The sequence below is a fragment of the Barbatula barbatula genome (genome assembly GCF_947034865.1).
Source record: "Barbatula barbatula genome assembly, chromosome: 14".
In the NCBI taxonomy this organism is placed as follows: Eukaryota; Metazoa; Chordata; class Actinopteri; order Cypriniformes; family Nemacheilidae; genus Barbatula; species Barbatula barbatula.
In genome coordinates, this window is record NC_136777.1 from 8,635,040 (window position 1) to 8,648,901 (window position 13,862).

Sequence of the window (13,862 nt, forward strand, 5' to 3'; positions counted from 1 at the left end):
CCAGGAACATCAAATTATTACTCTGTTTTGCCTCAACTTAGGGTGAGTAATGAACGGGAGCGGTAATTGTCAGCCATGACATCTCCCACACATTGTCATCTCAGTCTATCGTTAGTGACACACTTAAAACGTCTACATTAACAGACAACGTTTAAACGAATTTATGTTCATTATCAACTGATTTCGTAGTTACTTACCTTCAAAAACGTATTCAGGAGGAGTGACTGGTTGCGTCGATGTTTATCCACCGACCGTTTACTTGAAGAGCGCTGTCCTGTGGCGACTGGAGGATGTTTTGCCTAATGCGCATGCGCCGGCCATGTGTGGAACATAGAAATTGTCCATTCGTCAAAACAAAAATAACATTTTAATATTAAACAGTGTTTTAAACTAATAAAGATATTACTTAATTTTAAGTTGAACTGAAAGACTAATTATTAATTCTTCTTGATAACCTTTTTTCAGTGCATAGAAAAAGTATTCTACATCATTACCTTTACATTGCGCTTACACTCTTACATTGGTACAGTCAAAGTCCTGAATATTTACATATGATGACATTTATTGCTTGCAAAGGTTTCTGATTGCTGACTTACGGACATGTAAAACACTGGTGTTACATTTCAAAAAATTAGTTTGGAACTAAATTCATTGCAGAAATTGTGTAATGGGGAAAAACTACATATTCTAAAACAATGCTGCCTTGCAAGCACACATTCTCTTAAAATAAACTGGGAGAGTACAGCTGTGAGCACAACAGTCCATTGAGATCCCAGCAGTGACCTTGAGCTTGGCGTTTGAAGACTGACCCTACAGAAAGCCAGACACAATTCAGCTCACAATTTCTCTTCTTGGAGCGGGAGACGCAGGAGTATTATATCATTAGTCTGCCTGGGTCTCTTCTGGGGAGATCTGGAAAGGCTCACACAGATGGAGAGCATTGCCCAGGGGCTTGATAGACCAGAAACCTGTTCATACCTTAACATGTTCACACAGGAAAAGAGGAAATACAACCATCTATGTGCATTCAGCTTTATATATAGATGCATTTCCACAATCTGATACAAATCTTGAGACTTACATTAAATATAATAATGCAGTTCAATTCAAGATTTGCCATATGGAGGGCAATATATTAAAGGCATGTCTCAAATGTGGATCTGAATATGGATTGTCATACAGATGTTTGGAATCCATAGGGGAAGGTGAGAGACTCTTCTCTTTAATTAAGCATTAAATCCGCCTCTTCGGTGAGTTAATGAAGCTCTTGACTGGCAATGGGGCTCTTTGGCAGTAACCAACAGTGTCTGTACCCAGATCCTGCTTTGTAAGCTTTATCACCCCACCCCCTGATGCTCTCAATAAATGAATTACCACAGACTCATTAAAACACTTTTATTTGGTGTGTTATAACATTTTGAATACTTTTAAAATAATTTTAGTACAAGTGAGGTGAAATATAGTTGCACATTATATAAGCTCTGGGTTTTGTTTGATCATATTTCTCATATATAATATATATTCTTATTATTCAGGTGTTATATATTTCATAAAAGTCATAGAATCAGCAACAAATCTACAACTGTAGCAGTGTTTTATAATACTTAATATAATAATTTGTATATATATAATATAATATAATAGCATAAAATATTTTAAAAGGTTGCACTGGTTCGACTTGTTTATTGAAAATTATGTGTGCTAGTCAAAAGATTGATGCAAGTTTAAAAGACAAAACCCTTTAAAACGCCTAATAATTATATAAGGCATGTATACTAGAAAAATATCTCATAACACAAATATAATAAAAAGTCTAAAATGTAGTCTGTCATTTCATTTCAGTACTCTTGTCACAAAATTTCACAAAAACAAGACACATTATATGTTTGTGGCATATGGTTCTAACAAACAAGGCATCACACATATTCAACACAGTTCTCTGTTTCTAGCATAATCTCACAAACAAGTGATAGAAGGCATGGACCTTCTTGAAGTCTTTTGGGTACTGTAAGCAAAGTTGAAAAGACAGTTATAATGCAACAGCTGCTTAACCATACCTTTAACATTATTATATGATATAATGAATGGGTAAAAACCTTTTGGTTGATCTAATATCTTAATTCCTTAAGGTGCTCTCTGGCTTCACATAAGAGGTCAAGGACAGGAGGATGAGCTGTCAAATTCAAGTGAACCATTTTCAAGTGATCCATATCCATACCCATTCATCTTTTTCAATTTCAGCTGATCTGGGTGATCAAGGGCTAGGCTCTCCTCAATGGCCTCTTTGGTAGCAAACATTTGACTAATTTCTACAAATGTCTTATTTTTAGTCTCAGGTATAACAAAGAACACATAGATGGCCACAATCAAACACACGGCACAAAACACCAGATAGCAGTAGGATCCAGCAGACATCTGTAATACAGACACAGGAAAGAACAAAAAATATAATACATATATAAAAAAATGTTATACTATAAAAACATTGCAACATCCAATATTAACACTGGGTGAAAAAAATGACTTGTTTATACTTTAATTGTTTGACGTCAAACGAAAACAATGAGACATGGTTCACAATGCTTATTCGTCGATCAGAAACGTGGTCCACCAATGCACGGTGAAGTGATAAGGAGAAAACCATATAGATAATCATAAGACCACGGATAGTCTGCTCACGTGCGCCGTTTCTCATTTAAATGGGAAGGGGGTTTCATTAAAGGGACAACTTGATAAACAAATCATTAAAGGGGCTGAAAGACAATGGAAAATTACTCTTAAAGTTGCTGGCACAAAAATGCAACTTCTATTAAACATCTGGGTAGCATCTGGGGAAAACAACTACTTAACAACTACCTTGAAACAACTGGACCAAAATAGACTGTGCTAAATGGTTTACGATACCTGCAGAAAAGGAAACATGAAGCCGATAGTGAAGTTCGACATCCAGTTAAGAGACCCTCCAACAGTGTATGCAGCTGGACGATGAGATTGCTTGAAGAGCTCTGCTGTGATCAGGAAGGGAACGCCCGCTAAAATAGAAAAAACATCCATACAAGTGACATTATGTTTCTTTATCCTGGGGTTCTTCATACTTTTTTTGAGGCTTTAAATGAAACACGCCTGTGAAACCTGGTACAGTTGTTTTTTTTACAACACCCTAATAAAGGCCGTAATATAAGGCATAATTCTGAATACATTAAAGCGCAGACATTTTAAGCTCATGCATGTATGCGTTGCTCCTGTGTAGTGTAGCAACAGTTCTTAGTGGGAGAAGATAATAAACTAGCTTTATGAAGAGCTCGTTATCTCAATGTGCAGGAGGCAGAGATTGTTTCACTGCTTAAATTCTAATCCCTTTTGGTTACAAGTGAAAAATAAGGAGGCACAAGGTGTTATTTCAAATGTAATGAATTCAGGAACAAGCCAAGCGATGGCTTCATTATTTGTGCATGATAATTGCAGCAGGAGGCGTGCTGCAGTTAAATTGATAAGGAACTCTGCTTGTAATTCATTGTTCATGCAGGATTTTGTCTTAAAAAGCCATATTCATCATTGTTTATGAACAATGAGCCATAAAAAATCCTAATTAAAGACGTAATTACACCGATTGAGACTGGGGCCTGAGAATGAATTATAGATTTTGGAGTTGGGTTGGATAATGCATCAACTCAGTAAAGCACTTGTAGTCTCATTCATCACTGCAGCAGAGCTACTCCTCTCTGCTCTTATTGTGTGCATAAACTATGATTCTGACAATTACATAGCACTAATAGAGCAAAGTACACACTTTAAAACTTTGAAACTCTCTCAAACCTATTAAGAATATATTCTCCTCAACTATATTGCTTAAATGTTTATAATGTAGTTTAGTTTTATTTGTGTTTTGGAATAGCATTGTAAGCTTAATTTGTGTACCATACCTACATCTACACTGAACTTACAGTGTGCTCAAAATAAGAACATTAAATGGTTTTAAGTAATTATGTCATATTTAGGCCAGTTATGCCTTAACAATGTTATATCAAATTTACTAAATACAACATGAAATACCTGCATGTTTCCTAATTCTCTTAATGCAATAGTCACCTAAATAGATACCTACAATCATTTAAATTGAAATGACATAATCAACATTTTACATATAATTATATTTGTCTCGTCAAGGTAATGTGCACTTAAACACTTTATTAAATGTTTGAAAGCCTCAAACAGACAGACAAATATAAAACTAAAAACATAAATAATAATAAATATATATTTATAAATACATTTTTAATCAATACCTGCTAAAGCTCAAACAAATCCTGAACTGAAATGAGTCTGCAGTAAACATTTGCGATTGCTTTTCAAAATTCTACCCCCAGGTGTCGCTATTTCACTACTTGAAGACGTCATCTGGGAATTCAGGGTCAAAGAGCAGACAACTACTCATCCAATTGAAACATTTCTCTACTGATTGCATCAGAGCATGATTTAAGGTAAATATACTAAGGGAGTGAACGGGGATGAGAACTGTTTGGTTACTGACATTCTTCCAAATATCTTCCTTTGTTTTTAGCAGATCAAAATAATTTATACAGGTTTGGAACAACCTGAGGTAGAAAAAATGATGACAGATTTTTTGGGTGAACTATCCTTTGAAAAGATGAAGATATATAAGAGCTTACCTGGCCCTATACAGAATCCAGCGATAATTCCAACCACACACCCCACACTCACATATTTCATGAACGACACGTGTGTCTGAGTGAAGCACATTAAAACATGATCAGCCATACTAAAAAGACAAACACATCCAAATAACCATTGTAATGACAGTAAAGTTTACCTTCTCTCACAAATTTTATTTAACTTACTTGAAGAATAAGAGACACTGTTATTCCAGCACAACACATTCCCATGATACCGAAACCCCCGATTATCAACGGCCTTCGTCCCAGACGCTCAATAGTGAAACACTGCAAAAACAAAAATCAAGGTGCAACATGGATGCTCTGAAAGGTGAAGCACCTATCACATTAATTAGCGCTGAACTGAAAGAATGAAAGCATGGCTTTTGCCATTTTTCTGACGCAAATGGTGTGGAAGCATAAAGTGGAACCTCGTTTTTTCATTAGACGCTGCTAAAATTGAGAGCCAACACTGTGTGCTGTTGACTTAAAGGCGGGTGCAGCTGACATAAGAATGAATAGCTGTAATTTTATAACCAATCTCCAGCCTTCCTCCCGTGTGCCATTCGCCTCCCAAGTGAGGACCAATTGACACTGACAGCAATGAGTTCTTCTGACTAACAGCGTGCCTCTTCTTCTCCGGCTGCTGCTGGTGCATCACTAAATCCTGGCTAAGCAACGCAACTGGGAGAGAGAGAGACTGTGTTTGGCCTTCATTACAGCTCTGAGATGTGACCCAAAGATGAAGCCGGTAAAAACAAGACACATCATTCTCTCTAATGCTCATCTTATCCAGTGTTTTTTATGAGTGTCACTGCAGCGAAAATACATAACGTGAGCTGGGGAAGATTGAGGGGAAAGCAAAATGAAAACGATTGAGAAGTGAAGAGATGCTCTTCCTTTCCGCTGGTGTTCTCAGCTCGAGTGAACACACTCTAATAAACAATTTTACATCACTGAAACCCCCTGTCAAATATGGTGAATTAGGATAAGCTTGGATGTGATGTGGGACGGCACACATTTTCAAAAGCAGGTTTTTGTATTCTGGATGGGTTGACATTAGTGCCGATCCTAGACATTTGAGGGCCCTAAGCAAACTTGTGAGGGTCCCTTGTACAAATAATTAAAATAAGATATAGGCATAAACATAATTGTAAACTATAAAAAATGTAAAATAACTAAACGAATAAAGACTGAAATAATAAAAACAGATCCAGAGAAGGCGCGTGAGCATGATTTTTTCCCTTTTTGGGATGGAACTTCAAGACGTCATTCGTTTGCAGAGCGTAGGGATCTGGTGGGAACATGAGTCTCCATTAGCGAGTGAAGATAAGGGGGTGCCGAACCAGTGGTGGTCTTGTAGGCCAAGAGCAGAGCCTTGAATTTGATGCGAGCAATATGTAAAGACGCAGGTCAGCAAATCATGCGCATGTCATTACCTGCCGTCCACTGCCTGGTATCCGAGTAAGTATCAGTAATTAAATAAATGTATTAAAAAGAAAGTTTCCGAATTAATCCTCTAAAGTTCAATCCACAGGTTATAAAAATAGTGTCTTGTTTACAATAGTGTTTTTCATTCAGTACAACATTTTTTATTATCCAATTTATTTAAACTATTTTAGAAGGATATTATAAAAAAAACATACCCCAATAAGGCCTGCAACAATCTCGATAGCTCCAGTTCCTACAGTGGTATACTGGATCTCAGGGGTCGGAATCCCAGCATTCTCAAAGATGTCATTGGTGTAAAACCAAATCTGGCAGAAATGGAGATACAAAAAATGAAAAAAATGATATAGGCACAGGAAGTGATTTCAGCTTGTACAGGTGGCATATCATGACTATGAGCAGTTACTGCGTACAACACTTTAGATTCAATTTGAGAGCTGGAGGGCTGTGTGTGAGGTTAGGCAGGGGGGTAATCAGAGACAACACAGACGGTTTGAGAGCTGCTGGGAGTGTAGAGGACACACAAGGCCTGCCTCTCTCCTGCTGCTCATGCTGAAGTAAGCCAAGACTCACCACCTGTCAGCCCCGTTTATAGTGACTGCACACACACTAACACACTTGCATGGTCACCTGTCTCCTAGGAGCCCTCCAGTCAATGTCATTTAATATTTAAATTTGATCTCAGCACCCCATAGGGCAAACCTAGCTAGTCCTACTTTGATTTGACATCAACCGCTCACATACTTAAACAGGATTTAACTGTGATTTAAAGAACTGATGTTGCAATGAGTTTGAAAAGAGGTTTCAAGGTGTTAAAAGGACAACTACTTATCTTTCAACAGCATAAACAAATAACTTAAAGGGATAGTTTACCCAAAAATTCTGTCATTATTTACTCACCCTTAGATTGTTCCAAACCTGTATATATGTCTTTGTTTTGGAAGAATATTAGTTACCAAACAGATCTCATCCTGCATTTATTGCCACAGTAGGGAAAATAAATACTATGGGAGTCAATGGGGGGATGAGATCTGTTTGGTAACTAACTTTCATCCGAATATCTGCCTTTGTGTTCAGCAGAACAAAGAAATGTATACCGATTTGAAACAATCTAAGAAGGAGTAAATGAAGACAGAATGTTCATTTTTGGGTGGACTATTCCTTTAATCCATCTAAAATCTGAATATGAAATACCGTAAATAATAGGCTTGAATTATTTATATTGTTATTTTTAAACATAATATGATAATATAATCTCCAGAACCTTTCCGTAAAAAATGAATAAAAATATTTTAGATGAGTTATTATTCACAGCCCAGATATCCAGTTCAAATACTACATGCTACATAAGACAGCAATGAGAAGATCAACTGAATGCTGACAATCTAAGAAAAAATCTTAAAAATAAAATTCTGCATACTGAAAAAATATTTAAAGCAGATACAATTTAAGATTAATTTACAGATCCATCAACATTGCTGCCTTAACAATCTATGTCTCAAATAATAAAATGCATCTTATTTGCTTGAATAATTGCCTATATTTATTGCTGTAGCAGGGCAGTGCAAATCAGATTCCATAATGCATTCCTAAAAATTGTTTTTTGTTAAGCACTGTTGGCTAAAGAATGAGGTTTCTGTCAGCTCGGTATAATCTTAATTATCTGAATAATTAATCTGCACTTCAACTATTTTAAGAAGGTAACACCTTTCCAACAAGTAAAAATTAGAGATTTTTTGCCATTTTCAGTTTAGGCCCATAGTGACTGCTCTGCTGCAAAACTTGAACTTACTCTTGATTTCCAAAGCATTTTTCTGTCGCAGGCAAACAAGCAATATTTAGTGTAGTCAGCACTATATCTTAACCAGTGCTTACCGCATCAATGCCAGACAGCTGCATGCCGATGTTGATAACCACCACAGAAAGGACCTGCCAGCGAACAGTGTGGTCCAGTAGCAGCTGCCAGACAGACAGAGTCGCCACTGACGACAGAGAGCGTTGCTCCTCCTGCATCTCCTCTATCTCTGCCTGGATGTTACATTTAGCCCTGTACCATTTTAGCGCTGCAGCAACAAGCAGAACATAAGCTAAAGGTTTCTATATATCAACCTTTAAACAAAAAAACCCATACCCAAATAAACCACACAGTGCAACCTATTGGAAAGGCCAGTTTAGCATGTTCAGTATATTTACTTTACTTATATATATGTAACTGTAAAATTTAATTTATGTAGATGCTAGGGACTTTAGCCTTGTCATAATAAACAGGACAATATATAAATATTTATGTCTTTTAGATGACAATAATTTCTGCTGGAATGTGAATATTTAAATTAAATAATTATCATCATAATCAGAAGTTTAGTCATGTTTTTTAAAGTAATAATATATGTGCATTTTAATATTGCATACGCAAAAGCATTTCTCTCACCAGTGATAGTGGCATGAACGTTGTGCTTCTCAATCAACAGGTACCGTGGACTTTCTGGAAACCATGGTAACAACATCAGCTGGATGAAGGTGGGCACAACTACAAGGGAGAGGAACAGAGGCCAATGCTCCTCCTGCCAATCAAAGCGGCACATATCAAAATATTGTATGGAGCTTAAACCTACTTCATCAAAACATTAACCACAAACACATTATAGATGTATGTTTTTTTTACCTTTCCCAAAAGTTCATGCAGGCCCAAGACTTGAGCTGAAAAAACCCCAATGCAAATGAATATGCTGGGCACAAGCCCCAGGAAGCCTCTTAAGTTTTTAGGAGCGATTTCTCCCAGATACATGGGCACCACACTAAGAGAAATACCTGAGTGGAGGTGATAAGCACACCAGAGATCATTTAGGTTATTTAAAACCCTATTCTGCCAGACATGTTTGTTTTTTCAGTTGGGGCATACCTGAATGTATTCCTGTTACAAAACGACCAAAGATTACCATTTCGGGTGAGCCACAGATCCTGCTGAAGCCCATGAGCGTTCCGGCTAGGAAGACCAGTCCAGTGGAGTTGACCACTGTTCCTTTCCTGCAAAAGCAAATAGTGTGGAGTCCCGTTCTGGCACTGCTCATTAAGCTGGGACAGTCATGCTCAATAGCCAGCCACCTGGGAGTTTAACTATCAAAACCAGATAACTGATGTTCCATGACAGTGCTGGCAGGTGAAATAGCTGCCTTCATTGATTAGTTCTATCAAGTTGTAAACTTTCCTCCTGATTTACAGACGGCTGCACTGTGTTCTGCGTTATGATCACTTCACTGCTATAAAACATTTTGCAGGACTGAAATTGATTAGAACAATAAATAGGGTCATGAATCATCGTCTTTCATTTGCATTTAAATGTCTGCAGTCAAATCTTGTGGCGCCACTCAGAGACACTCTCACACCAGACAGAAGTTCCAGAGTCCTTGAAAAGCACAGAATAAAAGTGTAAGCTATGGCTAACATATTGCTTATAGTCAGGGCTAGATTATGGTTCAGGCCAGAGCCCTTGGACCCCCTACGGTATTTTTCTAGTGAATTTGTCTTATTCTTTTAGCCAAATCGCCTTTGTTGAGGTGGATATGGGGAAAGTGATGGGGTGTGTGGGTGTTGGAGGGGAGGCTTAAATGTGTGCCCATTGTATCACAGAGACACTGTACATTTATTGAACAGCTCAGTCTCGACACAATGGGATACTTTCATAGTTATTTAAAATATAAATTGCAGCTGTGGTCATTCGAGAAGTTAAGGAGAGTCATGAACAAAGAAGCTTAGAGCCCAGTCGTTTCCAAAGTGCAAACAAGGCCATTTACAAGGCAAAGGCAAGGTTGTTTGGTGCGGTCAGAGGGGTCAGGTGGGGTGACAGATGAGAAACAATCTACCTCAGTGGCCTTGACACTCTGAGGAATTCCTGGCAGAGTGGCCACAACGTGCCAGATGTTATGGGTCTCTTACTGACTTACCTTCCAAATCTGGTGACCAATGTGCCAACCATCAAGGAACCGATGAGGCCTCCAATTGCGAACACAGAAACAGTGAGGGAATACATGAGCGTCAGGGCCTCTTCGTTCAGTCCAGTTCCATTCCGACTTACCACTGTACGGTTATAAAAGTCTTTAATGTACTGTAATGTGAGTGACAGGAAAGAGAGAGACAGAGAGATTTGATATATATATAAGCAGAACACATATACTTGCATCTTGCAATTTAACACACATAGCACTGTAAAATGTATTCATGCTGGATCTATTGACAGAAATGCTATATAATTTACATATCACTAGTCTTGAGAGATGTATAAAGGCCGTACATAATGATGTTTTATTACCTTAGAATGAGCTATTTCTATCTACATACACTGCTGCCCCCTTGCATGGAATTTGCCATTTTGTTTCTACAGTAGCCCTAAATGCACAAACTGCTCTACAGACAAGTTTCCTAAATATGTTATCTCCTTCAGCAAAATCATGCTGACATCTTAGTGCTTCAAAAGGGATAGGTGGAGAGAGCCATTGGTAGCAATTTGCAACCTCACTACTAGATGCCTCTAAATTTCGTACACTGGACCTTTAAACAACCATTTTCAAATTCAATATTCAGTTCTTTTCATTTTAAGTTTAAGTTTATGCTTTAAAGCTTCTAGTATGGCACAAGTCTATAGACTTACAAAAGACAAGTCTTGTGACAAGCATTCCTTGCTCTTTTTTCTATGTCACTCACTTCTTCTTTTGCCTGCACTTTAAGGTCACAGCTAATTTAATTCTAGTGTATCCAGATAATTCCGTTCCACATTCATGTTATCTGAAACACTACAGTATGCTATAATACAGTGGAAAAACGTGTGTGGCTGTCTGATCAGTGAAGGGCACCCATCACAATCTTTCAATTGACTCAATACTGAGCTACAAAAAAAGGCTGTAACATTGATAATACTGATTGCGCTTCTGCTTTAAAATATATAGCATTTTCACTTATAATGTTTGGATTTTTGTATTTTCATTAGTACATGTTGTTCCAAGAACAACAACAAAAAAGAAAGGCACTTAAGTAGGGTATATAACAGCCAGTCAGGAGACAGGAAAATTTAAATATTTTCATCATTAACAGGCTAATGGGGCAGGGCAAATAGGTCCCTACTTATATACATGAAGAGCTGCTAGAGGCAACCACTGCAGCACAAAATGCCTGACAAGCCAAGATGAACAAATAACATCTTACTGCGTCATCTATAAAAAAACATGAAAGTGAGGCTTTGATAACTGTTTCTTCAACTTTCTAGGGAAAGTCTAAGGAAAACTATGAAACTATGTCCCATGTCCGTTGCTGTGCAAACCTAGCTCTCATGTTAAAGATATTTGTGTACTGTACTATATAATGAAATAAATTAGATATTAAAAAATAAATATTAATTCACATTGGTGTCCCAGAATTCCTAAATTCCACAATTCACAATCTATAACAAAAATGTATAGAATGATGTTAAGTAGGCTAAATTCTCTGAGATCCTGCCTCAGTAAAGCTTCTGTTCAGGTCACTATGTTTGTTCTCTCTCGCAACCTATTGTGAGGTATTGCCCCAGACTTGCATCTCTCTGCTGAAAGCAAGTCAAAAAACGGCACAGAACTGGTGATGACTGAAAGTTTTTTTTAAATGTTTCCAACTGATTTTCTTGTTTTGATGAACGATTATATAGAATTGTATACAATTTGTAAAGTCCTTACCCCAGCAGGAGAGTTGACCACGGCTAGATTGTATCCATAGAGCATGGAGCTACCAAAAGACGTGAGTAAAGCCACTGCCAGCAGGGATGAGGTAAGGTGCTATTGAAAAGAAATATGGTCACATAACTATAAATACATACTGTATTTAGAAATAAGATAGAAAATGTATAGAAATGCAAAAAAAGTTAGGATTGTTGATTGGGGTGGGTTCAGATTAATATACCCCATAATTATTTGTTTTGGACAGGGAGAACAAATATTATACAACAACACATGCATTTCATAAAGATAATATTATTGTATTCTGTTCTATTTTACACAGACGTCTTTGACAAACAACAAAGTTGAAGCCACAGCTCAAGTCAGAAGTCTTTTTTTAGATGTGGAAAACTTAATTTGTCCCACTAAGTGGACAGAGGCAGTTGATTATGTATTAGTTTCCATGCACGTGAGGAAAGATCCTCGAAATGTCTTGTGACATCAAATTATTCCTTTATATCATTTAATTTCCGAAAGACCATCATAACATTAAAATCATTACAAGTATTACCTATAATACTACATATTTGAAGACATGACAAAACCATCTACCAACATTCAATAGATTACTAAAATGTAACTATTTTGTTAACATGTACGACGTCATTTTTATTCTACACATTTTAGACTACTACTAAAGATGACACGTACATGTTATCAAAGTTAAACGAACCAAACGGCTACAATAATAACATAGCAGAAAAATAAGAAACCCATAAAATAAAAATGTCTCAGTGACGAAAATATTAAACTTACCGAAGTTATTGTGCCTGGCGTCGTAATTAAAACTTCTTCAGCCATTTTGTTCTCGTATTTATTTATCCAGCAAATAAAAGAGAAAGACTATAGGTATGTAAAGTTTAGTTTGTACTGGCCGGTTGTTGGTGCTACTTCATCTTGGACCTGAGGGCGTGGCCACAATGGATCGACAGCTACCCGGCTCGTATGATTGACAGCGTGGATGCCGTCCTACCTACCGCTTCGCTTCCGGGAAGTGGCGCGAGACATTTAACAAGACCGGCCTGTGTACTCACATGATACTCAACAACGTGATTCCTGCTAAAATCAATTAGTTAAGTGAATTTACATAGACTGCAGTGACTAGATCGAGGGGGCCATGGAAAATTCTGTAGTGAGTAATCCATAAAGACAGCACATAAAGCAAAAATGCGATGTTTGAAGGGTTTGGCGTATCAAAATCGCCGTCAAGAGCGTTATTGACTTCCATTAGTGTCAGTTCAGCAAACTCGTTCAGAACACAGAGGCGAGTTAAGTCAGTTTTAAAGCCAGTAAAGCTCCTGTTTCTTTAACTACTTATTCTCGTTGTTGTAATTGTGGAAACAGGAGGAAATCCACCGGATTAATGATGAAATCAGACGTCCAATCTGTTCAATAGAGCGTTGAAATGAGTTTCAGTCTGGAGTTAGTTGTCCAAGAATCAAAGAAAGAATATCTTAGCCAGACAAGTTTTCACATCTATTTATGTATTTTCCACTTCAAAACTGGTCCAGAATCACATTTTTTTCAAACTTTTGTGTTTGTGTTTGTGTAGTGATCAGAGAAGTGGTCTATATAAAAAGATTAATTATAATTATAGTAATTATAATATGTTTCGGATACCTATATGTTTATTTTGAAGAGATAACTTTCAAAATGTCTTTCTTTATTTTTTTTGTTGCTGTTTTCGTGTGTGCGTATTAATATATATGTCTGTTAGGTGATCGCTTGTACGTAAAAACAGATTCGTAATGCATGTTTGATGCACATTTTGAAATTGTAATTATTATCATCATAACTACACTACAGGTTACAAGTTATATATGATTTGCAGGGAAAGTTCATTGGTTGTGTTTCCCTCAGGGGCTCCAAGGCCTGACTGATATGTCATATGACTGTGTGAACGTCATCATGGTGTTTTTGTGAAAATCAATTTTGTCTGTTATGTCCATAGATTTAGGAAAGGAAATTATATAAGAAAAAATACCAACCCAGAGTTCAT

The 13,862-nt window shown here is 37.1% G+C and overlaps 1 protein-coding gene across 2 annotated transcripts; it reads right to left on the reverse strand.

Annotated features, from left to right (window-relative positions):
- Positions 1-1,380: 1,380 nt before the first annotated feature.
- On the reverse strand, positions 1,381-12,849 carry slc2a15a (solute carrier family 2 member 15a). 2 transcript variants are annotated; one of them, XR_013787564.1, is made up of 13 exons: positions 12,620-12,849; positions 11,825-11,923; positions 10,067-10,227; positions 9,025-9,149; positions 8,788-8,933; positions 8,554-8,686; positions 7,998-8,185; positions 6,320-6,430; positions 4,860-4,961; positions 4,671-4,746; positions 2,905-3,032; positions 2,097-2,415; positions 1,666-2,005 (listed from the first exon to the last, which is right to left on the reverse strand). XR_013787564.1 is itself a non-coding variant. In XM_079472846.1 (12 exons), exons 1-12 carry the CDS (start codon positions 12,662-12,664, stop codon positions 2,155-2,157), a joined length of 1,575 nt encoding a protein of 524 aa, XP_079328972.1. In that variant the 5' UTR covers positions 12,665-12,849; the 3' UTR covers positions 1,381-2,154. The 2 variants fall into 2 exon arrangements, 1 of the variants encoding a protein (XP_079328972.1); XM_079472846.1 differs by having other exon boundaries at positions 1,381-2,415.
- Between the last annotated feature and the right edge of the window lie 1,013 nt (positions 12,850-13,862).

Coding starts and splice junctions, on each gene's coding strand:
- slc2a15a (XM_079472846.1), bottom strand. CDS start 12,664: ATGGCTGAAGAAGTTTTAATTACGACGCCAGGCACAATAACTTCG. Junction 9,150..10,066: donor TTGGTCACCAGATTTGGAAG/GTAAGTCAGTAA, acceptor TTGCTTTTGCAG/GAAAGGAACAGTGGTCAACT. Junction 4,747..4,859: donor CAGTGTCTCTTATTCTTCAA/GTAAGTTAAATA, acceptor TGCTTCACTCAG/ACACACGTGTCGTTCATGAA.